This window comes from Euphorbia lathyris, chromosome 2 (assembly GCF_963576675.1).
Source record: "Euphorbia lathyris chromosome 2, ddEupLath1.1, whole genome shotgun sequence".
Classification (NCBI taxonomy): domain Eukaryota; kingdom Viridiplantae; phylum Streptophyta; class Magnoliopsida; order Malpighiales; family Euphorbiaceae; genus Euphorbia; species Euphorbia lathyris.
Genome location: NC_088911.1, coordinates 27,647,634 through 27,674,872, shown reverse-complemented (window position 1 = coordinate 27,674,872; position 27,239 = coordinate 27,647,634). Strand labels below are relative to the sequence as shown.

General features: G+C 36.0%; 3 protein-coding genes across 5 annotated transcripts; 1 reads left to right on the top strand and 2 right to left on the bottom strand.

Moving 5' to 3' along the window:
• Positions 1-129: 129 nt before the first annotated feature.
• Positions 130-15,066, top strand: LOC136217560 (protein REDUCED CHLOROPLAST COVERAGE 1). Of its 3 annotated transcripts, none has more exons than XM_066004138.1 (26): positions 130-380; positions 494-613; positions 702-763; positions 1,152-1,244; positions 1,527-1,599; positions 1,798-2,124; positions 2,224-2,291; positions 2,369-2,500; positions 3,067-3,108; positions 3,306-3,830; positions 3,934-4,085; positions 4,754-5,297; positions 5,374-5,436; positions 5,516-5,617; positions 6,706-7,023; positions 7,705-7,797; positions 7,890-7,991; positions 8,155-8,259; positions 8,411-8,544; positions 9,121-9,304; positions 10,103-10,234; positions 10,493-10,605; positions 11,245-11,335; positions 11,942-14,202; positions 14,428-14,505; positions 14,777-15,066. In XM_066004138.1, exons 2-24 carry the CDS (start codon positions 550-552, stop codon positions 14,054-14,056), a joined length of 5,634 nt encoding a protein of 1,877 aa, XP_065860210.1. In that variant the 5' UTR covers positions 130-380; positions 494-549; the 3' UTR covers positions 14,057-14,202; positions 14,428-14,505; positions 14,777-15,066. The 3 variants fall into 3 exon arrangements, with proteins under 3 accessions (XP_065860210.1, XP_065860212.1, XP_065860209.1); XM_066004140.1 differs by having other exon boundaries at positions 481-613; positions 14,464-14,505; XM_066004137.1 differs by having other exon boundaries at positions 131-380; positions 481-613.
• Positions 15,067-16,023: 957 nt separating this feature from the next.
• LOC136220268 (cytochrome b561 and DOMON domain-containing protein At3g61750) lies at positions 16,024-18,677 on the bottom strand. Its single transcript, XM_066008073.1, has 5 exons — positions 18,396-18,677; positions 16,916-17,312; positions 16,551-16,837; positions 16,179-16,465; positions 16,024-16,099 (listed from the first exon to the last, which is right to left on the bottom strand). Exons 1-4 carry the CDS (start codon positions 18,633-18,635, stop codon positions 16,190-16,192), a joined length of 1,200 nt encoding a protein of 399 aa, XP_065864145.1. The 5' UTR covers positions 18,636-18,677; the 3' UTR covers positions 16,024-16,099; positions 16,179-16,189.
• A 5,346-nt stretch (positions 18,678-24,023) lies between these two features.
• LOC136217559 (wax ester synthase/diacylglycerol acyltransferase 11-like) lies at positions 24,024-26,991 on the bottom strand. The gene is made up of 6 exons (XM_066004136.1): positions 26,675-26,991; positions 26,013-26,603; positions 25,873-25,939; positions 24,733-25,058; positions 24,525-24,662; positions 24,024-24,428 (listed from the first exon to the last, which is right to left on the bottom strand). Exons 1-6 carry the CDS (start codon positions 26,933-26,935, stop codon positions 24,270-24,272), a joined length of 1,542 nt encoding a protein of 513 aa, XP_065860208.1. The 5' UTR covers positions 26,936-26,991; the 3' UTR covers positions 24,024-24,269.
• Between the last annotated feature and the right edge of the window lie 248 nt (positions 26,992-27,239).

The window sequence follows — 27,239 nt, the reverse complement described above, 5'->3', positions numbered from 1 at the left end:
AAAAATAAAAAAAAAAGATAATAAAAATATCAGAATGTTTTATTTAGCAGAAACGGACATAAAATTATCTGACTGTTAAATCTCCGCCCTTCCTTCCTTATCGTGCCCACCTCTCTTATATCTATTCCTTTCCGTCCCCATTTCTATACTCAAACCTTCAATCTTCATTCATGCCTTCTTCATTTTCCTACCTTTAACTATCTTCCTTCTTTCCCTCCTCCCTTTTCAGTTTCACCATATCTATCTATTATATATACACGCTTATTTTTAAGCAATATATATACATATATAGTTGGTGCAACTTATATTATACTGCGCTACCTTATCTACTTCTCTCAATGCATTAATTTACTCTCTTCTTCCTCTAGTTTTGCTGTTTGGTAATCATTTCTGCTAAAACTTTGAATTACCGAACTTTTTGTTTTGGATAAGGTTTTGATTTTTGAATGGGTGTTTTGGTAATTGGATTGGTTAAATTAGTTTGTTGAAATAGGTGGCAAGAAGAAAGAACAGAGTGCTTTTTAATTTACCAGAGAAGAGACTGAGAAAATGGCACCTGCAAGGAACAGTCGTGGAAAGGCGAAAGGAGATAAGAAGAAGAAAGACGAAAAGGGTATATATATATAAATAAACTCTTTATGGTTACATTGTTGGATTTTTATTAATTTTACTGCTAATTATTTTAAATTATGATTCTGCAGTTCTTCCTGTTGTTACTGATATCACAGTCAATCTCCCCGACGAAACTCGTGTCGTTTTAAAGGTTTGCTCGTCTTTGTTTATTTTTTTTATAAGAGGATGAGTTCGAACACGCAACGGAATTTGTTATTTGATATTTTGCATTTATAAATATCATTCATTTAGTGTTTTCTGTTTCTGTTTTTTATTTAATGTAACTGCTTTCTCCACAACGGGGTCTCCTATTAGCTCATTGGCTATATTGAAATCCAGTACAAATTAAATGTCATATGTTGTTTAGAAAAAATGGTCCACAACATGATTTCAAGGATTAAATATAAAAAGAAATTAAAGTTTATGTTTTGTTATTTGTGGATACAAGTTAACTTATTTTTATCGGCACTTGGATTTTTTATTTTTTATTTTTAGATATTCTAATTTGTGAATATGATAAAATTGAAAATATTGAGCAGGGGATATCCACTGATAGGATTATAGATGTTCGTCGGCTTTTATCGGTGAACACGGAAACTTGCTACATCACCAATTTTTCTTTGTCCCATGAGGTATGAATGACTTTCTTTGCTTAACAATTAAAAATGTCTTTATCTCTATTTTGCGTAACTCAACCAGGTTTTCTATTAACATTGTCAATTTTTGGGCGCAAAACTCCAATATGTATCTTGGCATAGAGTGAAATAATGCAATTTTTGGTCCATTATGGAACTTTCAAGTTTTAATTTCGGACAAAATTATGAAAAAAGAATCTCTAAGTGTCAATCAGTCATTAATATATAGATAATAATTATTTTCTCAATAAATGATTTTTTATTTTTTTTATGTTATAGGTAAGGGGGCCACAGTTAAAGGACACTGTGGACGTTTCAGCTCTCAAGCCGTGTGTTCTCACGTTAAGCGAAGGTACAATACGACGTCATTTCGTTAAAACATATGTAGTAGCTTGAAAACGACGTCGTGCGTGAATTACTTTTTTGAGAACGCCTTTTGTAATATCTAAACGGCGTCGTGCTATGTATATTATGTCACTGAAAAATGATGAGTGCTTCTTCCTCCTCTTGTGACTTCGTATTAGTAACGATGTTTATTCTCCTTGAGCAGAGGATTACGATGAGGAGCTTGCCGTGGCGCATGTTAGACGGCTGCTGGACATCGTCGCCTGCACAACCTGGTTTGGTCCGTCGGCGAACGGGCAGGATAAGTCCAAGTCTGATTCTGGAAAAAATGTGCCTGTTACGCAGGATAAGACTGTTAAGAAAAACGCAATCAAGTCTCAAGCCACGACGACGACGGCTGCTACTGCTAAACAAACAGCGTCGTTAAAAGATGCGCCAATTGATGCAGAAGGAGAAATGAGCCACTCTTGTCCCAAGCTTGGAAGTTTTTACGAGTTCTTCTCACTCTCCCACCTGACTCCTCCTCTTCAATGTACTCCCTTCTTCTACTTACACAGAGAACGTAGCTTTTGAAATTATCGAAGTAAAATCGAAAATTAGAAGATGATGAATATTGTGATGAATGTTGCAGTTATAAGGAAGGCAACCAAACGGCAGATTGAAGATATTGCAGAGGAGGATCATCTCTTCTCCTTGGATGTACGAACTTTTCTTTTCTTCTATCTATTTATCTACATATTTATATACTGATTTGAAATATTTTATTCGATTATCAGGTGAAGCTCTGTAACGGGAAGCTGGTTCAAGTTGAAGCTTGCAGAAAGGGGTTCTATAATTTTGGGAAGCAGCGGATTCTGTATCACGATCTCGTTGACTTGCTGCGGCAACTCAGTAGAGCCTTTGATAATGTTAATCTTGCTACTTTTACTCAATTTTATCTCGCCTTTGGATTTATTTTAGATATGTTTTCATTGTATGACTCTTCAATCCATATTCTAAATTATGAAATGGAAGCATTTAGATTAGAAACAATCAATTTATCAGGAAAATTCTAAATTCATGGCCGTGACTTTGTGCGAGGCACTTATCATATCGCCTTATTTTAGAAGCAGCTTTTTCTTGAATTATAGTCTCTTATCCTCAATATCCCTAAGCTTAATACAAGTTGTCTGTGTCTCATCGTCTCTGATTCCTCAAGCATAATGTCACTGATATAGGATTGTTGTTTTCTTAGAAATGGTAAATTTTGGTTTTGGAATTTCTGCTTATGGTCTATTGATTTCATAAATCCTTTGGACAAAGAATTATTCACGTGGATATGCTGGATGTGTTTCTTACAGTTTTTGTCCCATGAATTTTGGTCGTCCAAAGTTAATCTAGTCAAGCAGTTTCCCTTTTTTCTTTGATTGATGCTTTTCAATTTATACGTTTTGACTGGTTAAAATTTGGTCTGTTGTTGTGTCTCAAATGTCAGGCTTATGATGATCTGATGAAAGCATTTTCAGAACGTAACAAGGTATACAGCCGTTTTGCTGAATCTTACTATTCCTTCTCTCTCCTCCCTTCTTAACTTATGCTGGTTGATAATTAAAAAAAGGGAAAGAAAAAGCCAATGAGATTTTGAAATACTGTCATAAGGAAATAGAATGAAGTTCAACAATATAGTTTATTGACTTTTATACTGCTGCTTTATGCTGAATTACTCCCTTGCAGTTTGGGAATCTTCCATATGGCTTTAGAGCGAACACATGGCTTATTCCACCATTCTCGGCACAGTCACCTTCCATTTTCCCTTCTCTACCTGTTGAGGATGAAGTGTGGGGAGGAAATGGAGGTGGCCTTGGAAGAGACGGGAAAAGTGATTTAATACCCTGGGCTAACGAATTTATGTATGTTGCATCTATGCCCTGCAAGACAGCAGAGGAGAGGCAGATTCGAGATAGGAAAGCCTTCCTTCTTCACAGCTTATTTGTTGACATTGCCATTTTCAGAGCCATTAAGGCTGTGCAGCATGTTAAAGAAAATCTAGACTTAACGTGTTCAGTTGGAAGTGGTGAAATTCTTTTTACAGAGAGAGTTGGGGACTTAAGCATCACAGTGACAAAAGACGCTTCCAATGCAAGCTCTAAGATAGACACTAAAATTGATGGAATTCAAGCAACTAGAGTTGATAAAAAAAATCTGCTAGAGCGGAACCTACTGAAAGGAATTACTGCTGATGAGAATACAGCTGCACATGTAAGTTTCTGTAGTATCATCAATTATATGATGCTTGGACTTTAGGATCTTATTCTATTGTAATCAATAAATTTATGAAAAATATGTTACATTATGAGTGCAGGACATTTCCACACTCGGTATTGTTAATGTGAGATTCTGTGGTTATATTGCTGTTGTAAAAGTCGAGGAAAGAGAGGAGAAGAATGTCAGTCCATATCAGAGTATTGAAATTGAGCAGCCAGAAGGCGGTGCCAATGCCCTTAACATTAACAGGTTTTCTCATCTTTGCCATGGATCAGCAATATATTAACCAATATGGCTGCAAAAGTTTGTGGTTTCACATGAATCTTAGGGTTTTACAATGAAATTAATAAATATTTATGTTATTGGCTTGGATCTAGCTTGCAACAACCTCATAGTTAAATCTGTGCCTTAGGCTATTCATTTAAAGAAATTTGAAAATATATGCTAGTCATTTATCAAACTTTTTGCATTTGGAAGTGGGTGCTTTGCTGGAAGCTTGAATGTTTCAGATGTTCTAAGAATCTACTGGAATACTGCCATCTCCTGTATTATTTGGATCTTCACTAAGATGTGTGAAGGTTAAATTTAATTTCTCCTATAGAATTCGAAAGCTAAGATGAACTCCTAAAGAATCTTCATTTTTCTATATTGGCAAATTTTTGTTTCTTCTGCTATGAATTATTGGAAAATAAGAAATAGGAATATTGATTATGCTCTACATAAGAAATAAAAAATTCTCCTCAGATTTTTTCCAAAGATTCTTCAAAGGGATGCTTGATTTATTTATGCATCCATGGTGTAACGTTAGTTACTGTTATTGGATACTACTGATGCTTGGCATCATTTCCTGGATGTCTGGCTTTGTCTTCTTTATAGCATCCGTTACTTCTTCATAAATGGCTTTACCTTCTTTTCAGTTTGAGACTACTTCTTCACAAGACAACAGCTTCAGGAAGCAGTAAACCAGTTAATTTGCAAACTTCAGAGCGAGAAGAGCTCATTGCTTCTGAAGGTTTTGTGGAGACAATGCTGGAAGAAAGTCTTGCCAAGCTTCAGCAAGAGCAATTGGAGCAGGATGGTTTTATGAGATGGGAACTTGGAGCCTGCTGGATTCAACATTTGCAGGACCAGAAAAATACAGAAAAAGATAAGAAGCTGCCAATTGAGAAGGGCAAGAAGCCCTCCACAGAAAAAGAAATGAAGGTTGAGGGACTTGGCACCCCCCTTAGGTCCCTTAAGAACAACAAGAAAAAAATGGATGACAGCAATATGAAAATGCAGTCTGAGAACTCAAGATATCCTGTTGGTGGTGTAACTGGGGATGTTCATGATACTACTTCAGCTTCTAAAGAATCTCAGCTTGAAAACACTGCCAAACAGAACGAGCTTGCACTAAAGCAGTTGGTATCTGATGCAGCCTTCGCTCGGTTAAGAGACTCAGATACCGGACTTCATCGCAAGGTAGCCCTTCTTGATATTATTTGGCCATGTTCATTTTTATGTTTTAGCGTGAACTGACCAAAGATGTGATCAACAGTCTCTGCAAGAGCTAATTGACATGTCTCAAAAATATTATAGTGAAGTTGCTCTTCCAAAACTGGTAATTTCTTGATCTGATTTGGTGTATATTTATCTACCCATTTTGAATATCTGGATCATGTATTAACAATAGAATACAGGTAGCAGATTTTGGGTCTCTGGAGCTATCACCAGTGGATGGACGGACTCTTACTGATTTTATGCACACTAGAGGTCTTCGGATGCGCTCGTTAGGGCACGTTGTAAGGCTCCTTTTCTCACGACTGAAGGATTTTTTCTTTAGAATATGTGTTCACTTTTATATTTTTATTCTGTCTATAAAGGAAATTGTTTTTACCCTTCTCTTTGTTTGCAAGAATGCACTTTCTAATTCTTTCTAGTTTTTCAAATCTGATATTGTGCATCCATGCTGTATATACTACGATTCTAGTGCTCTCAGGCATTACTTATAGAATACAAACAAGAAAATTATTGCCTATAGTTTTTTACTTGCAGATATCTCAATATGTTGAAATAACTTACATTGTCCTCAAGTTTTAAAGCAGCTCCAAGTTGCTCTATGTATGATCTGTCTAATGTACTCTCGAAGTCACGCCTCATCACGAGGAGGTGAAATGTTCTCTTTAGGAGTTAGTTTCCTAGTTGTAATTTAAATGGATGGTTCATGAGTGAAGGCTACATGTTTTATGCTATTCTTTTAGGTGCATGGGGTGAATGATTTTTGGACTGAAGAATTACTTGCTTTTTACACTTCTCATAAGTTTTCAATGCTTAATGATTCTCTAAAGGTGGCAATGCCTCTTTTTGCTGGCTCAATTAAATGACAAGCCTTGCATAAATATATTATACATAATTTGCAGATGTATAAAAATTGTTTATTGTACTGTATACGTGTGGTGAGGGGTAGGGGAAGACCTAAGCAAACTTGGAGGAGGGTGATCGAGAGTGATATGAGTTTATTGGGAATTGAGGAAAATATGGTAGTGGATAGGACGGAGTGGAGGGAGCGAATCTGTGTCGCTGACACGACTTGATTTTCACGGTTTTATATGATGGTTCATGTTAGCCGACCCCGAATCATTTCGGGACTAAGGCTTTGTTGTTGTTGTTGTTGTTGTACTGTATACGTGTTTACAAAATATTTTTCTTTTGTTCTTTCTCATTTCCCGTTTATTTTAGAATGCTTATTGTTGTAATCCTATCTGTTTCTATGTTGTCAAACAATTTTATTACCTAAAGGAAATACATTTGTCAGATCTTGTATTTCATTTTAATATAATCAAAATGTTGGTAATGATACATATTGTGCCCAACTCGCTGTTTTACCCAGGTAAAGCTTTCTGAAAAGTTGTCACATGTACAGTCGCTCTGCATTCATGAGATGATTGTACGAGCTTTTAAGCATATCCTTCAGGCTGTGATTGCAGCTGTTGCTAACCATGATAAGATGGCTGTATCTATTGCTGCTGCATTAAATCTGATGCTTGGAGTTCCTGAAAGTGGAGATTCAAGCAAGTCTTGTAATGTCCATTCTCTTGTATGGAGATGGCTGGAGGTGTTTTTGAAGAAGCGGTATGAATGGAATTTTAGCAGCTCAAACTTCAGAGATGTGAGGAAATTTGCAATCCTTCGTGGATTGTGTCACAAGGTATATCTTTCTAGAATGCTTTATAAAGGTCTGGAAATTTTGAATGTCTTAATGCATGGTATTTGAGGTTTCGTAATTGTGGAATCCACAATATGCTTTTACAGTTTTCATTGTTTTAAGGATTGCTTTGTGTTTGGAACACATCGCAGCCAATTAATACATCTCATCTGAGTCATGAGTTGAGACCTGACAAGATATTGGAATGGCTCAATGACTTGAACAAGGAAATAACTTGCTGGAATCCGAACTTGACCATGTGATTTTTACATAAATGGATGACTGTAATGGCCATTTCTCAAAGTTAACTGTTCATCTTATTTATTTTTGACAATGATGAAGATGCCCATTTGTCGAGGTTATTTGGACAGTGCAATTATAAGTGGATCAGTTTTTGGTTTTCACCAATATGGTTGCTGAATAGGTGGTATTATGGTATAGTTTCATCTATCTTTGAAGTACTCATCTCATTGCAATAAACTCCTTTAGCCGGATTGCAAAAATAGGCAGATGCATTTAATGGTTAACTTGACTGGACACTGAAAATTTGGTGCTAAATAGAGTGCAATGGAGAAAAAGAAGATTCACAAGAGGTCGACTAGTTTAAGATTATGGCTTAGCTAAGGAAAATAAGAATATAACTTATACTCCTTTTCTTTGGGCCTTTGTGGTGCCTTTTTTTAGGTGGGTATTGAATTGGTTCCGAGGGATTTTGATATGGATTCTCCACAGCCATTCAGGAAATCAGATATTGTCAGCCTTGTTCCGGTGCATAAGGTGATGAATAGAATATAGAATGCATAAGCTTTTCTCAATTTTTTTGAGAGCTACTCAAATTTGCCCTTAATGTGTTTTCTAATTATTTTCAGCAAGCAGCTTGTTCCTCTGCTGATGGAAGGCAACTACTGGAGTCATCAAAGACAGCCTTAGACAAGGGAAAACTTGAGGATGCAGTTACCTATGGGACAAAGGTTTATCTCCTGTTATAGAATGCCTGCTTCATTATATGCCAACTGAAAGTCCTCCGACATACCCCTTTGTCCTCATATGGATGAATTGCTTCTACAGTTACTTATAACCCTCTCCGTTGGCCCTGTAGCAAGAAAAAACTGACTAAATTCTGTGGTTTTCCAGGCTCTGGCAAAGCTGGTGGCAGTTTGTGGTCCTTACCATAGAATGACTGCAGGAGCTTACAGCCTTCTTGCTGTTGTTTTGTATCACACTGGAGATTTCAATCAGGTCTATTCTTTGTCTATTTATTTTGTTACTGCAAAATATCCTTAGTAGATCTATCACCTTGCTAAGTTGTATATGATTTAGTGACAGAATAGGCATTTGTCCTCTGCACCTTATCGCGTTGGTTTAATTTAATGCTGTTTCAACTTTGCAGGCTACTATATATCAGCAGAAAGCCTTGGATATCAATGAGAGGGAGTTAGGACTTGACCATCCCGATACAATGAAAAGCTATGGGGATCTTGCCGTGTTCTATTACAGACTTCAACATACAGAGTTGGCTCTCAAGTATGCTTTATTTTTCTTGCAAGAAGTTTTCCATTTGAACTTTGAACGAGGAAATTATGCTTTTTGTTTGTCTTGTTTCTTACCTTTTTCCACTTGATTTCAATTATTACGGTGTGGTCATGCTCTATTTTCTTTCTCTTACATATCATGCTTACATTCATTATTAGAATGAGCAAAGTTCAACCACTAAGCAATGATTTGGTGGCTACCACACTCCAAAAAGGGGTGTGGTCTTATGGGTTCAATCCCCGCTATCTCTAAAGTTGGCAAAAATTCCCCAAGTTTATCAAAAAGAAAAAAAGAAAGAAAGGAAAAAGAATAGAATGAGCAAAAATCCTGCTTCTTGGTGCTGTTAGATTTGAGAACTGTGATTCTTATCATTATTTTGCTTAAGATGGCATCCTTTTTGCCCCTTCAAAGTTTCTTTCTCAGCATTTTCCTTCTTTTTTCCATTCAGTTCTGGGATATCATCGGTGTTACATGTGTATGTCCTTTTCATTTGTGGATATTCAATCTTCATGTATCTTGATGGCCTTCTTTGCCTAGTGTGAACATTAGTATTTTATTGTTGTCCAGGTATGTAAAGCGTGCTTTATATCTTCTACATCTCACGTGTGGTCCATCACACCCAAACACTGCTGCAACATACATCAATGTGGCCATGATGGAGGAAGGTCTGGGAAATGTTCATATTGCCCTCAGATATCTTCATAAGGCTCTGAAGTGCAACCAAAGGTTACTTGGTCCAGATCACATTCAGGTGCCGTGTTGCTTTGACTGTGATTATTCAATATTATATTTTGCCATAAAAAGTTTTACTTTCTGGTTGAAATCTAGCAATATTGGTGCTGTTAGAAAGAGATAATAAAAACTATTACTGGAACCTTACCTATTAGTTTAAGCTTTTCGATTGGGTGGTTCTTAATATGTCACTAGGGCTTTCTGAACCACGGGGTCTAAAGTTCGAAGCAGACCCATTTATTAGTGAAGTTTCAGCACAAAGTAGAGTGGCTATGTACTTGTACACCCTTTAAGCTCAAGGTGCTTTCATGTGCAGGGATATGTTAGTGATAATGAAAAATATCCTTTAGTAAGCTTTTGGATGGAGTGGGTTCTTTGACAGGTGCAAGTACTAGATTTGGAGATTCTTTTGTTCCATGCCATGGCGATGTCCCCCCTCTCTCTTTTCTTTTTGTCTTTTGGTTCAATGGAGAGAAGAGCAGGGGGGTTGAATTCTTAAGTGTCCATTCCATGGGAAGTTATGCTTTATCTGGATGATTTATTTGCCCTATAATTACCGGCGTCCCCTTTAAAGAGTAGAAGCACTGTTTTGTTTTGTTTTCTTTTTCCTGATGGTCCATTTTATACTAAAGTATCTTTGCTTTAGGGTCAATTTGTTTTTTACTCTGTTTATGGCATAAGTGCTTGACACAAATGATATAACTTTTTCAATCTGTATGTTTTATGCTTGTTAAATAATGAGCGGCTTGCTGTAGCTTTTTGTAAGTTTTGCATCCCACATTTCTTATTGAATTTTGAGTTTTGACTTTGATCTCAGACAGCAGCAAGCTACCATGCAATAGCAATTGCACTCTCACTGATGGAAGCATACCCATTAAGTGTGCAGCACGAACAAACAACCTTACAAATTCTCCGAGCAAAGCTTGGTCCAGATGATTTGCGTACTCAGGTTAGATCATGAGTTAATCTGCCCTCCCTTTTCCTCTTTTCAGCACGGACATCCTCTGCTACTTATGCTCGTCTATAACAGTAAATTATTCAAAGGGTTAGAAATGCATTGAATGTTGATAGTTCACTAAAGAATTATAGTTTTTAACATGACAAGACTCCAATTGAACAAGCAAAATTGAAGCCACTGTGCTAGGTTTCTCTCTCTATACATACATCTGACTGGGTAGTCCATGTCTTTTTCAATGAAATGCTGCAGGATGCTGCTGCCTGGCTTGAGTACTTTGAGTCCAAGGCCTTCGAACAGCAAGAAGCTGCACGGAATGGTACTAGGAAGCCTGATGCATCCATTGCTAGCAAAGGTCATCTAAGGTGAATGAGTTTAATACTGTCCTTGGTGATATGGATTTTTATGCATTAATCATATTCTGGGTTTGAGTCTTAGGAGCAGCCAGGCTTGCCCCCGGTACACCCTTGTGGTGGGACCCCTCCCCGGATCCTCGCTCAACGGGGACGCGTAGTGCGACCGGGCCGCCCTTTTTTTTTTTTAATCATATTCTGGGTTCGTTGTACTTTATTTTCGTAATTCTTGGAACAATCAGCTATCAACAACTGCAATGTGGATTTTGGTTTCCGGCAGCCTTTGTGTGACTTCCGGGTTACATGTAATTCATTCGAGTTTCTTTGCTAGAAACTTCCATGCAACTTACGAAGGATATCCTGATATTTGGTTGCTTCACTGAAAATCTTGTGGTCATGAACCAACCTGTCATACTCTTCAGTCAATCTTCCTGGCTGGAGTACTTCTACAGTGCTGTTTAAATTCGCAGTCTATCAAGGAATTTTACGTGAATGCTTATGAGAATCTACCGGTAGTTACCTTTATTTGTTCTGTAAATATAAGAACCATGAATGCGCTATTGCCAGCTAAGATATGCTTATGATACATGTTCTTATGATACAGATACATTTTCCTGTTACTGACAAGTCACTTAATTTTATATTTGACAGTGTTTCTGACCTACTGGACTATATTAATCCAAGTCGTGACACAAAGGGGAGAGATTTTATATCAGTAAAGAGGAAAAGCTATATTACAAAGGTAAACGGGATTAACAGTTTGCTGTTATATAATAAACTTTACCCAACTGACAATGGAATCTTGTCTAAAGCCTATGGTAGTTTTAACTTTTGTATTTGATTTTTATTAAAGCCATTTTGTTCGATTGGGCAATTTGGTGGTGTTTTTTTTTTTTCTCGACAATAGTTTCAATATTTCTGCACATAAAGTAATCAAAATCAAAATATTATTGTAAAGACAAGTGCAGTTGGTCAATTTTGTGAAAATATGGTTTCTCAAGCTATAAAAGGATGACAGAGTCCACTAGGGCTAGGGATTTTCCTAGAGTTATGGCCCATGGGAATGATATTCAAACCTATCAAACCTGCAAATAGATAGATGAATATATAGATATGGGCCTTTTAACTTTGTTACCTTGCCTTCAGTTAAATGGTCCAAGCTGTTTTAGTTGTCTTGAATTATAAACCATTCTTATTGATTGTTTTATACTGTGGGACTGTTGTCCGTTACCATATTCCAACATATTTCCCTAACTGAACATTTTGGACTGACTGAATTGTATTGTCTTTATGTTACTATTATGTTATTTTTAATGCTTGTCATACAATTCTTAATTTTCAATTTCAGATAAAGGAAAAAATCGAGCCAGATGCAAATCTATTGATCACCGATGAATCTCCAAAAGAGATACCCAAAGAAATTTCTGATGAAGAGACAACGATTGCCCCTGTTCCTAACCAAGAGAGTAGCTCTACTCAAGCAGAGTTCCAGCAGCCCAGTGTGGAAGAAACTGCAGAGAATAAATCTGCCACAACAAATGAAACATTGTTGGAAACACATGGCGAAGGAGATGATGGATGGCAACCAGTTCAAAGACCGAGATCAGCTGGCTCATATGGGCGACGGCTGAAGCAGCGGCGAGGAATTATTGGCAAGGTTTATCAGAAGAAGATTGTGGATAATAATATGGAGTACCCTCCTGTCAAGAATGCTCACCAGAATAATAGGTATTACCTTTTGAAAAAACGGACACTATCTCATGGAAGTTATGTTGATCACCATGCTGCAAATCCTTCCCATGGTACCAAATTTGGGCGGAGAGTAGTGAAAGCTGTCACATACAGGGTCAAGTCTATCCCTTCAGCTAATAAACCTGCTACAGCAGAGGATTCACAAATTGCTGGCAAAGTTCTCACAACTTCGTCGGAGTCTACTCCAATTTCTGCCTCCAATGATGTTGGTCTAATGAAGAATCTTGTGATCAGTCTTGGGAAGTGCCCTTCATACAAGGAAGTAGCATTGGCACCGCCAGGAACTATTGCCAAGTTTCAGGTCTGGAGTCCACAAAGTGATGTTCCAGATAACCAAGATAATCAGGAAAATGGTGTTGAAAAACATAATGTTCCAGATAACCAAGAGGCAAATGAAGCAACTAATATTTCGCATGTTAGGATTTCAGATTCGCAAGATGCATGTGGAGGCAAGAGTAATAATTCTGCAGAAGGCTCCTCAGATCAAGTGCAAAACGCAACTGACCTTGTTGAGAGTAAAGAAGTGAACTCAATTGATGCAAAGGAAGATGATACTTTGGGTGTGACTCGGGACATATTGGGATCTGAATCTGGTATTCTCGAGGTTGGTGAAGTCATGAAGAATAATATCTTGAGTGATAGCACGTCAGATGCAATGGATTCTGTCCCACAAAATCTCTCCCCTGAGAAGGATTCACCTAAGGAGGAAGGCGTTTCTGATTCTAGCTTGCCTCAAGTAGAGGATTTGAAGGATAAACCATTGGTTGTCAATTCAGGTGAGACTCATGGACTCCCCAATAAGAAGTTGTCAGCTTCTGCTGCTCCATTTAACCCATCACCAGCCATTTCACGTGCTGCCCCAGCTGCTGTGACCATTCCTTTACCGTCTGTCCCAGGTATGGCACCGTGGCCAGTAAACATGGCTCTTCATGGACCTCCTAATGTCTTACCAGGGGTTAGTCCAATGTCCTCCCCTCATCACCCATACCCATCACCTCCAGGAACCCCAAACATGATGCATGCCTTGCCCTTTATGTACCCTCCTTACAGTCAAAGCCAAGCAGGTCCAACTAGTACCTTTCCTGTAACCAGCAGTGCTTTTCATCCCAATCATTTCTCTTGGCGGTGTAATGTGAACCATACTGTATCAGAGTTCATTCCTGGCCCAATGTGGCCTGTGTGCCATGGTATGGAGTTTTCTATCCCGCCACCTGTTACTGAGTCAATTCCTGATTCTAACTTGGAGCCTAAAATGCAATTGGAGAGACTTGACAGCACTAGTCCACCTCCAGTTCTTCCGGTAGATATTGACAATGTAGAAGTTAAGGAAGAAGTGCACCTTCTGGCACCAGAGAAAGCGGATAATGTGAATGAACTTGCTGGGGTTGGCTCAGAAAATGCAAAGGAAAATGGTCATTCAACTCAGTGTAAATTTGAATTTCCTGGCAGCGATTTAAGCCCAAACAAAAGCTTCAAAGAAGATACTAGCAGCATTAATGAAAGGAAGACTGACGGTGATAAAACCTTTAGCATTTTGATAAGAGGAAGAAGAAACAGAAAGCAGACTTTGAGGATGCCAATAAGTTTGCTTAGTAGACCTTATGGCTCGCAGTCCTTTAAGGTTATATATAACAGAGTAGTAAGAGGTAGTGAAAGTCCAAAACCCACAGGGATTTCATCTAGTGAGGATTATACTGCTAGTGCCACATGATCTAGGTTCTGCTTATCATCCTAATCAAGTGATTATCAATTTGGAGGGATGTAGATGGTAGGAAGCTTATTTATGCATAAGAAGGATCTGGGTATCTTTGACATGTTCCGACTTTAATGATCAGATCGCCTTCTAAAAACATGCAGGTCAGTTTTCTATTATCAAAACCAGAGCCTTCACTTCTTAACTAGCACATGCCAATTCCTGATAAAAGCTGAATACAAGTCATGGCTTCAAATTTCTAGTTTCTTGCTTTCTTTTAATGAAGTAACTATTGATTATCGTACCGGGTCTATGGAATATGGAACTTTTGCTTACAATTTAATGCTTTTATTGACATCTGAATTTTATATTGAGAAAACTTTTCGCAGAAGCTCTGGATTTGACTGTCTCTTTCTGTGCAACAGAGTGGATATTGGAGGGCAAAGGAGATGCTTTAGTTACTTAAGGTATTACCAGAAAATAATTTACTTTTCTTTCTCTTCTCCAAATATTTATAGTTCTAAAAGAGGATGCAATTTACCTACAATATATTTATAAGAGAGAAATTATGCCTTCGGTTTAATTGCTCTTTAGATTATTGCCGTAAACCATATGCCCTGTGAGATAATCAGAGATTATGAACATTAAATTGAAGTAGCTGAAATTTATGAATGCTTCTATTCTGCCAATACACTGAGCCCCTAAATTTTTCTGACCATCTGTTTACTTGATTTTCAGGTTGAGGCAGTTGTTTACTTTTGGGATCTTTGAAATGTTCGTTGAGGCGACAATTTTGGCTTACAATACAAGTTAGATTTTTTCTGATATTTACCTAATAAGTGATGGAACTAATTTTAAATTATTAGGACATTCCAACATCCGAAGACACTTCAGTTTTTTTTTTTTCTTTTTCTTTATGTGCAATTAGAAATTAATTTGATTGAACTGTAAATAATTGCAATTGTTTCATTGAATTGGGCGGTGGCACTTTATTCAAGCCAACTCATGCTCATTTTGCCGTTTAATTATTGTTTTATCGGAGACGAGGATACATTTTGCAGAAAAACAACTGAGGTTCACTCCCAATTCATAGACGAGAATCCTAATGGTAACTTCGTCATATTAATTGCCTATATTGACATATAGTATCTTCTTGTTATAAACTTATAGTTACTGATATTCGGCTCCAGGTTAGTGACATTGCTGTGAAAATTTGGCAATGATGTTCATGGTTATTGCTGACTTAGTAATTAATTTTTCTTTGGGTAGTTTCTCTATTTTGTTGAAACCATCACATAAATACACTTCTTTTGGGAACTTTCATTTTGTTTTTTAATCAAATTTCTTGTTTAGTAGTAATAGAAAGAAATTATTCAGTTATTTCTTAAAAAAGGAAGTTAATTTGAGATAACATTATCATATAAAAATTTGATTATAGACAATTCACAAGGTCTGATAAACAGGACAAAACTTTTCTTTCTTGTGATCACTCACTCTACTACGGCTGTAGTTTTCAAACAGCAATAAAGCCCAAAGGAAGCTCACTGTTACTATTAGTTAGGTGTTGTTTGCTACTAAAACTGAAAATTAAGTGCTGAAAAAATAAGTGCTGAATTTTAAATGCTGAATATTATAAGTACGGAAAGTATTGAATGATATGAATTTATAAAAATATTAGTTGATAATATCTAACTTAAAATGTTAAGTTAAATATTTTGACTTATCAAAATAAGTGATTTTTAACTTAATTAACTAATTTAAGTGGTGGAGAAACAACGTTATCAAACGCACTTAAATTAAATAAGTGCTTAATATTTTAAGTTAAGTAATTAAGTGATTTATCAAACAAGGCCTTAGTGTTTTTTTTTTTTTTCACAATCTTGGTCACTTCAGCTTCACAAACAATTATCCATACATCCAATTTTTCTTCATGCATTCACCCAGATAATGAATGGTTTGTAGAGCAACATTTCGCTATGGTTCAGTTGAAAAAGAATGAAATTTGGCATAGCTTTTTCGACTTCTTACAAGGGGACCTCACCAAATTCAAAATTGTAAACCCTGTTTGAGGAAAACTTGTCTTGAGAATCCAGTATTATACAGAGAAGATCCACAAATGTGCAGAACTAAAAGATCAGACCTGAAATTTATTTATGAAATTGAATTCATCTGGAAGGAAGGATGTGGAGTAGTTTCTGGTGTCCTCATCCTAGACAAAGTTTCTAGGATAATAGACGTGATTACAATTGTAGCAATTAGTAAGCCATAACATAATTTCCATGCAATTCCTGCTGATCCAGCCTGAATTCCCAATACCACATTCAGAGCTCCAAAAAAGAGGGCAATCCTTCCAAACCAACCATGATACCAGTTCCAGTACCGACGGATCTTGGCATCCTTCTGGGGTCGTAGGAAAAATGCCAATATCTAAAATTCCAAATTACATACATATTAGAATAAATGCATCATGTATAACATAAATTAAGTAGAACAAGTTGGGATTGATTAATACCTGAAGAATAGTAATGGTGAGAACAAAAATCCCTATAGCTCGGTGTGCCGGTATTGAAGCATTGATTTTAGCATAGAGTTGCTGTCCTAAGACTACAGTTGCTAAGGCAAACAGAAATCCCACAAACTGAATTCCAGCATGTAGATAGTACCAAAGTGGATCTTTATGCCTCAAGTATCTAGCAACTATTGCCCCAGCAGGAAGTAGCAATGCCCATGCAAATATTCCCAATATCCCATGATTCTTCTTCATCTCCCCAGGATTTACATACTCAGCAGAAGCTGAACCTGTGCATAGAAGAACAAATTAGACCAAAATCTGACATTATTGAAGTAAAGTAAATAGGAAGAGGAGAGTGAACAAACCGGCAGAGAAATCGAAAATAATGGTGGTTTTATCCTCATGAATCGATAAGTGGCGGTGATTAGGATTTTTGGTACTAAAAGCTAAGAGAATTGGCTGACGAGTGAGACTTGTTTCAAACTTGGCTTGAAATGCTAAATGAATCATAGGGCCATGAAGAGCAACAGCAGGTGGAACTTTAGTAAGATCAATTTCACCAGCATCTGGTATTACCTGAGAAGACTTTCTGCCTTGTAAAAAGTACTGTTTGATTCTAGCATGACCTTCTTTTGTAAACCAACCAACCATGGCACTTGATCCAACCATCATTCCATCTCTTGAAAATCCTATTCCTACCCATCCAGCTGTGTATACACCTGATAATATGAATGTCACCAAGTTCCCTTCTCTCTTGTGATACTGCAATAAAAAAACACTTAAAAGACTTAATTTTTCAAGTTTTGTACGAAAATTTCTACAATGGGACGGAGCTAGTAGTGGTCCCGCTCCCTCAGATAATGCCATGTCAGTTCAATTATTGAGTTATCATATGAGTGGAAGGACCAACGTCCCGGTCTACAGTAAAATTTCTCATTTTGCAGTCAGTAACAGAGCCGACACCTAAGAATTTGGTGTCCAACAATATATAACAAGCGAAAGCGATATCGTTTTGGTCTAGCTAGAATTTTTTTTTCTCAGAATTAGGAAATCTGGTTAAAATTTCAGGATTCTTTTACTCCCAGTCATATCCTGTGCGGGTCCCACAAGTGATTCGGGGAATCTCATCCAAAAATAAATGAGAATAATTCATTAATATAAAAAAACAATAATTTAAGAAAATAGTTATAATAAGCAGGAAATTGGTTATTATGAGAAATTTTACTATACTACTGAAATAATACACTAAATCAATCTAAATAGTAATACATATTATTTTCACAGAAGAGGAATGACGTAACAAGAAAAATATGCACATTTAGTATTAATTGATTCTGTAGGTGTATTAATCTCAAAATATTCTATTTTTTTTTTAATTAATTTATCAAAATTATTTTTATAATTAAAGTTCCATTGATATTTGATAATTTAAAAAATTGAGATTAGTTCTAATCAAGTTAACTATATATGGTAAACAACTAAATATATATAAAAATGTATATAACATAATTAAAACTATCAATATTCAAAGATCTCTCCGGGGATTCTCCGAAGATCCTCGGGAGATTTATTCAGAGACAGAGCGGAGATGACCAAGGTTTGGGAATATACCCCGCCCAATCCCCATTTGGACTTAAAATGTGTCCAGTCCCCGTCCCTGTCTTTGAATGATTTCCGTTTCTGTCGCGAGTATCAGAGTATTCTCCATTGCATTGCCACCCCTAGTGTTCTTACAACCCAACACTGCCCTCTCTGGCAGGCGGGATTGAACCACTAGGTTCTCTGGCACCTCGGGACCCGTGCCTCCGGGTCTGTAATTGGAAAGATTAAGAAATGAGGACATACCCTTAAGATGAAAGTATTCCAAACAGGTGCGCAGGCCATGTTAGATATGTTGTTGTAGGGAGGAGGAAGAAAGCTACTCATATCAGTATTACATAGCTCTGATCTATTATCAACAACTTCTTCTTCTGCTGCTGCTGCTGGAGAGGAGGTGATTGTAATTAATGTAAGAAGAAAGAAAGATGATAAAAGAAGCACATTACTATAATTTTCCATATCCAAAGTTATGGCAACAAGGTGCATGTGAGTCCAGTGAAAGTTGAAGAAGAGAAAGAGAGAGTGGGTGAGAGGTTTCTATTGCTTTAAACTCAAGATTACATCATTTGGTGGTTACTCATCAATCATCATTTCCTCTTAAACTTGCAAACTCATCACCCAACAAAATCATATTATCAATACTCTTTTCTTTACACTAACTAAATTATATCTTACTCTATATACAAATTATACTCTTATCATGTAATGACCCGATCCACAGTAGGTGGCGCCGGGTTAGAAGGTCTGAGCAAGGAATGATCTCAAGAGATGATGATGGGACATAAATGAACTGAATCCCAGATCGGAAATGGAGAGAGAGTAACGGTTAGTAAATTGAGAATCCAATACATATAGACGCGTTTTAAAACCATGAGATCTAAGATGTTAAATTTTGATTAAAGTAGACAATAACTATATGGTACTCTGCTAGGTTATTACATATCACCATATTTCATATTTATGTTATTAGGTTATTACATATCACGATATTTCATATTTATGTTTCACTTGTGACATTATATAAATACTATTTGTATACACGTGTTCTCATTTTAAATTAATAGGAACATATGAAGTAAGAATGATTATCATATTCGATTGTATTGTACATAATTAATGGTAAATAATTTATTAGTTTCTACATTTTAAATTAATACGCTGTTTAGTTTTCATATTTTAATAATACATTATTTAGTCTTTAATTTTTTTGTACTTACTACTCTCATTTTAAATTCTACTAACTTATGCATCAGAGGGGGATCACGGTCAACGTTCTTATATTGATCTTTTTGCTATCTTACTTCAAGCATAAAAAGAATTCTCGCATATCGCAACACTATCACACAAATTAATCGTGTCAAAATGGTGCTGTAAGCGTGGATGAAATATACGAACTCCGAGTCAAGAAATTTATAAAAGTAAATGAAATATTTTTATTATTTATTCCAATCATAAATCATTTATAAATGAATTTAGTGTTTATTTATAACTGAAATCTGCTTTTTAAATTTATTAACTTCAAACAATGTTTATTGTTTTAAATTAGAGTATTGTGAATGACAAAAACAGTCATTGAATTATTGAAAGAACTTTACTATTTTTGAAGATTGATTATTTCAGACCCAAATCAGTATTCAGTTGTATAGTCAAAATCAAAACACAAAAAAACACAACACTATTGTTTCTATATATATGAAAAGTTGCTTTAATTATTTTAGGGTGTTGTTATAGCCTCCATTTCCCACTCGGACGTATGAACATTACGTCCGACCTATGGTGCGGGCGTATGAACATTACGCCCGACCTGTGGTTCGGACGTTTGATCATTACGCCCGACCTATGGTGCGGGCGTGATAGGTCGGACGTGATGTTCAAACGCCCGAACCACAGGTCGGGCGTACATTACGCCCGAGTGCGATTCCGACGATTTTTAAAAATCCCTCACAAATTCAAAAAACAACAACAAATCAACAAAATAAAACCATAAATCATACCATTTTTTCTTTCCCTTTACCGCCCCTATCACCAGGGACGAATCCAGGATTTCTCCTCCATGGGGGCAACAATACGACTAAAATAATTTTTATCCAAAAAATAATAATTATAGAAAACCAAGGATCAAAGCTCAAGTTCAAGTAAAATAGTAGCAGAAATATCAAAGAGGATTTAGATGGAGTGCTGGACCAACGATCCAAGTACGGAGGGATTAGCTGCCGATTTTGATTTAATCTTACTTAGGATTAGAGATTTCAATTTAGACTTAAGAAGAAAGAGGAATTGAGGAACAAGTAGGAGCAAAAAAATACCAAAGCAGGGAGGATCTAGACGGAGTGTTAGACCAACGATCCAAGTACGGAGGGATTAGCTGCCGATTTTGATTTAATCTTACTTAGGATTAGAGATTTCAATTTAGACTTAAGAAGAAAGAGGAATTGAGGAAGAAGAACTAAATAGATTAAAGAGAGACGAATGGTTTGATTTAGAACTTTTTTTTTTTTTGGCAGGGATTAGAACCTATTTAGTTTTACATTTAAATATTTACTTTTTATTTTTGTTGTAAATAAAACGACATAGTTCTAATTAAATAAAACGATGTTGTTTTGCTTTAAAACAGAATTAAAAAAAAATCTTAAATTTAAAATCATTCTTTATCCTCAATTATAAAACCAATAAACCCTAAACCTGAGGGGGGCAAAGCACTAAAACTTCAAAATTAATACCTGGATTTAAAAAAAAATACAAATGTCAGTGGGGGCAACTGCCCCCACTGCCCTCATACTGGATTCCCCCCTGCCTATCACGATCCATGGTTTGGTTGAGAAATTGGTCCGGATTTGATCCAATAGCGGTGTTTGAGAGGTTTTGAGATTTTTGAAAAATTGTCCAAAGGATATTTCCGTCTATTCACGAGACTAGAGGTAGGAAATTGTGGCTATGTATAGTAATTCACTTATTTTAAGGATAAATAATTTATTAGCCCCCCATCTTTTGACGTAATATACTATTTAGTTTCCTATTTTAAAAAGGGTAAATTCCAAAAAAAAACCCCTGTGGTTTGATGTTGTTCCAAAAAAACCCTTGTGGTTTGTTATTACAAAAAAAAGGACTGTGGTTTGCGCCGTTAACCAAAAAACGGAAAATGGCTTAACGGTGTTAAAATGCTGACGTGGCACAGAGGTAAGGTTGGAAATTCGATTTTTTTAATTTTTTTTTAAATTTTTCTTTTTTCTTTTTCTTTTGTCTTTTTCTTTTTCTTCTTCTTCCTCTCCTCCTTCTTCTTCTCCCTCCTCCTTCATCTTCTTCCTTCTCCCTTCTTCTTATTCCTTCTTCTTCTTCTTCCTTCTCTCCTCCTCCTTCTTCCTTCTCTCCTCCTTCTTCTTCCTTTTTTTTCTTCTATTCTTTTTTTTTTAATTTTCGATACTCGAAGAAATCTGGAGATTTGCGGAAATCTGGAAATTTCCAGATTTCTGGAAAATTTCCAGAAATCTGGAAATTTCACACCCTTTTACACAGAGGCTACTGTTCATGCTTCTGTCCAAAATCCATTTTCAGTTGACTCGATGATGGAAACTTCAAGGAAAGAAAAAAAAGAAAATATATTGTAGGTTCCTTACGATCTCATCTTCCTTCAAGAAGACGCAAGGAGGACTGTTATCACCGCACACTTCTCTTCTGCTTATCTCTTTCATTTAAGGTTCTCTTTTTCTTTTTGATTTGTTTGTATATGGCTGCTGCTATCTAAAGATTTAATTTGATTTGCACTATTCAATTACAGAGTAACATTTGGAATCTTATGGATTGAAATTAATTTGGTGGTATGAGTTTGAGATTTAATTAAAGGTTTAATTTGCAGCATTACGCGAAGCAGCAACGTTAAAGGCCAGATCATTGAAGGAGGTATGGAATATATCAGCAATGATTCCTGCGGAGGAAGGATTAAACGCAGGGGCAGTCGGAAATTTTCCAGAAATCTGGAATTTTTCCAGATTTACGGAAATCTGGAAAAATTCTGGAAATTTCTGACAATCTGGATTCCAGATTTCGGAAATTTCCAGATTTCTTTGGAAATCGGAAATTAAAAAAAAAGAATGGAAGAAAAAAAAAAAGAAGAAGGAGGAGGAAGAAGAGGAGGAGAGGAAGAAGAAGGAAGGAGGGGGAAGAAGAAGAAGGAAGAAGAAGAAGGAGGAGAAGGAGAAGGATGAAGAAGAAGGAAGAATGAGGAGGAGAAGGAGGAAGGAGAAGAAGAGGAGAGAGAAAAAATAAAAAAATAAAAAAAAATTCGAATTTCCAACTCTACCCCTGTGCCACGTCAGCATTTTAACACCGTTAAGCCATTTTCCGTTTTTTGGTTAACGGCGCAAACCACAGTCCTTTTTTTTTGTAATAACAAATCACAAGGGTTTTTTTGGAACAACATCAAACCACAGGGTTTTTTTTTGGAATTTACCCTTTTAAAAAACATACCATTAATCCTTTGACCCTTTTGACTATTTTTTTTAGATTTTTAACTAAACATATCTTAATTCTCATGACAGCCATAACGCGATACAAAATGACTCTGTTACTCTGTTTGTCTGACGGTTTATGCCTTAAACTCAAGTGTGACTTTCTGATACTCAGGAGTGTACTTAAACTTATCAGGCAGCTTGGCTATGATATGCCGCAAGTAGAATCAGTGAACTGCATTAGAAAGTATAACTATAATAGCTCCATTTATGCTCTCACATTGATGTGTGAGGATCGCATGAGGTTCTCATTCCATTACCCCAATCTAAGTTTAGAACACCCACTTAAAAGAGTCAGTATCTTCATTAGATATTAGAGCACAATCTAATATCATTAATCTCCCACGAGGATTCACAACCATAAATGTCACAAATAACATTTTATATTTGTTAACAGAATAAGTTGTGTCAAAGTTCACTATATCATTGAATTCTTCAAATGCTGCATTTGAGCGTGGATGAATTCATACAAAACATCCTACAGTTTTCCTTCATCATCCATATTGGTCAAATAGAAAAATCTCGATCTTTCTTTTGCCAATCATAAAAAAGTTTGCTTATTGCATCCGCATCGTCAAAACCGAAATCGTCCAAACCAAGCCTTCGTCTTTTGCTACTGTTAATGAAATTCCCGCAAGTAACCAAAGTTTTCTGGTTCACCACTCTGAACTTGCATGATTTTAATGCTCTTAGATACCTTATTGCTACCATATCATTGGCTTCCAGTTTTTTTCTTTGCGTGGATAGTCAAATTTCTTTCACTAGGCATCATTATTTTCAATGCTGGATGCAATCCTTGGTTGTGGTCGTCAATTCAACTTTTAACTAACCAACAACCATTTTCAAATGCATCACTGATTTTAGTTTTGCAACCTACCTTTTTGAAATTTTTCCGAGCTGCTCTTTTCCTCACTCTGTCACACGTTAACAACCTATACTTATCATCGCCTCCTCTATCTTTCCTAGACGATGGTATTATAACATACAAATCTTTGAAACTAACATATTGTCGGTATACATCAGTCAAACTCTGTAAAGTCGAATATGACATTCCTATTTGTGAACCATATTCCACGTCTATATTATTATCATATGATCTAGCTACTTCTTTATCAATGGTATTGTGCTCAACTAAAATGTTAGGTGCTTGATGTTCAGACTTGTAGTATCATTAGAACCATCGCTATTGTTGTCTACTTCATTATGCAGTCCTATGCTATCACCTTCACTATCCAAACATCTATTGAATCGATTGGTTTCCATACTGATCATCCATCTCTCTTGTGAATAAAGTAAAATTTGATGTTCAATTTATTTTTCAAGGAACAATATGCAATTCTCGTAAACGGAGATAATTAAATAGATGATGTTGTTTAATAATCCAATCAACCATTATCTCTCTCAGAAATTAGAACATTTAGAGATAACACTTGTTTAAGCGGAGTTTGGATGTACAATTATTCCCACCGAAATATTTTGACGCCTAGCTATACAAGATAGTTTAGGAAGAACATTTTTATTACGTCAAACATCATTACCATTAAAAAAAATTAAAATACGATGGAAACACTTATTAAAACTAAATTGAATAGAAAGACATACATATATAGTACAATTAAATGAGATTGGGAGAAGAAATGGCAGCTTGTTTGATGAGGTTGAAAGACACAACAATATCGTCAATAAGCTGGTGAGGATCTGGAATGGTCCCTTCATCTACTGATACTACCACACTCATCTTTTGAGCATAACTCTGGAAGTTTATCATCAATGCCTATAAATAAACACAATTTACTTAATTAAACATTATTAACATTTAATTAATTATTATTATTAAAATTCAAATGAAAATGATATACTGTATACGTACGTGTGGTTGATTATAAGAGCTTGGAGCTATATAAGCCAATTGATGTCCATAAAAAGTCAGCTCTTCTTGTGGTCCAACCAGATTTGAGAAACACATTGTTGTGTTGTGGATCGCTCTATGGGATAATCCACTTGCTTTCTGTCAACATAACCCTAATTATATATATAATCATGTATTAAGAAGTACTATTAATTAGGTGTTTAGGTACCTTAATACCGAAAAGTTTGAGGAAGATATCAGCAATACAGAAAGTGAAAAAGGCTTCCAGAGAATGCTTTTTTCGATCAACGGTGGATTTAGCTTCACGAACATAATCTAATGGATCATCTTTGATGGCTATGGTAATTGGTAGTAGAACGTAGCCTATCCAATTACCCCACTTTGCTTTTGTATCCTTCTCCATCATATCAGCTAATGCCTGAATCCCTGCAACTGGTCTTATATTTATCAGAAGAGTTGCTCTCAGCCTAATATTCTTAGGAAGGTTGTTCTTCACTTCACTTGCTTCTTCTTCCTCATTCATCTTCTCTTCTCCTGTTATTTTAATAATATTTTTAGTAATACATAGTAGATATAAAAATAGATTTCAGATAACAAAATGTAAACATGATAAAGTTTCGTATAAAAAATATAATTATATTTTCTGGATTGATTTGATACCCGTCAATTTTAGATTTTGTTTGGATAGAGTATAATTAAACTAAGGTAGAAATACGTGAGTCGTATGAAAAACTATTCAAAATTCATTTTCATTATGGCTTACTATTCTCATTCATTATGAGTTTACTATTGTCTTAAATTACAACTCAATACAAACAAGATTACCTAAATATATTTATGGTTACTTTGTTTTTGACAAAGTACCATTACTTGGTGTGTTTTCACCATTGGATGGTGGATTAAAAAATTAATCCAATGGTGAAAACACACAAAGTAAGGCCAAAACAAAGTAAGTATAGCCTTTACCTATCCTCACTTATTTTAAAATACTATGTCCAAACAATCTAAATTAATAACTAAAAATTGATAAGGCTGAATTACGCTTATGCTAATTTTAAAAGCCAATTTTAGCCTTTATTAGAAAAATGTAAATATAACACTCATTTTAACTTTTAAAAAAATCAATTACAACTTTAAACTATCAAAATCATCAATTAGATTCTTGAATTAAATAAAAATCATTAATAGAATTCCTATCTTAACCTAAAATAAAAAAAAAACGGTAATTATTTGATATGAATTGTAATAATTTTTTATGTTGTTTCAAAATGGGGTTGGAGAAAGCAAATATATGCCAAAAATATATATTTGAGGCTAAATTATATGTAGCAAAAATAAAACAGCTCACCATATTTTCTATTAAGATAACGTGACAAACCAGCTTGTGTAGCTCCCAAAGCGACATCGTTTATGGTCTGTATATAAACCCCAATATTATACTATCATTTATGAAAAACCACGTTAAATAAAGAAGTGAACTGAACTCACAGCATTCATAGCATTCTTGACCAACTTAAAATCATCCAAAGAGAGATTCCGCCAAACAAATCGCCGAGGAGTAAACTCAACGCCGTCTCCACCTTTAAGCGGCGTCTCCGTATCCTTCCAAAACGCCGTCGTCGCTATAAACATAAGCACATCAATCACAGTATTCAAAACCAACCCAACGAACCACCAAATCCCCATTACAAATCTCTCAAATCTCCCATTTTTAAGCTGCTGTGCTCTTTTCATCTTACTCCTTCCGGCAGTCGGAATTGTAGGGAGCGCGTTCGGATCAGAAGTTTGGCGAGTGCAAGCGAGAAGTAGAGACATAAGAGAAGTTCCATCGCCGAGTGAATGGTGTGCTCTTAAAACGCCAACAGATTCAGCGTCTTTAGTTTTCAGATTGAGCAGATGCATATCCCATAGAGGCTGAGACATGGTTATGGTGGTTTTGCTGAGCTCGTGGATGTAGTCTTCTACCCATTTGTCTGTGTTTTCGATGTTTTCGTCTAGTTTTGGTACTACTATGTGATTCTCTAAATCAACTTGTGTTTTCACCCATTTCATTTTGTTCTGATCTTTCTCGTCTACTACCTGTGAAATAAATGAATGTAATTTACTCATTCAAAAAGGGGGAAAAAGCGGAAGAAGATAGGTCTAGTTACCTGCAAACTGGAGAAGCGAGGGTGCTTAAGCAAAGTGTGGGGTAAATTGGATTTGACAATCTGTGGATCAATTGGGGTTTTCAAGCCACTAATGGCTATGATGTATAGATTGAAATTGGGTTCGTGCAACAATCGAGATGATGGGCTTAAAAATTCTTCTTCTTCTTTGAATTGTGATGTGGTTGATGATGAGGAGCCCTTAATTTGAATTGATTGAAGATGTGGTTTTCTCCATTTGAGACCTTTCTTTTTCTCATCCATTGGAGCTAAGTTTAGATAGATGGATAGATAGATGTTGATGATGGTGGGGAAATGCATATAGAGGGAAGAAATAAAGGGGGTGGGTGTTGATTACAGGTGTTGCTGATGATGCCATGGAACTTGTCTGTAAGTAGGAACACTAAGGAAGGAAGGATGAAAACAAATGTTTTTCTTGTTTATTGCATCATAATAATGTAACTGCTTAGAAAATGAGTTGAAAGTTTTGAGTGTCATAAATGGAAGTTGACTATTGTTTAGGTTTTCTATGTAGCGGTGAAAGAAAGGATGCATGCAGCAGGTGTCT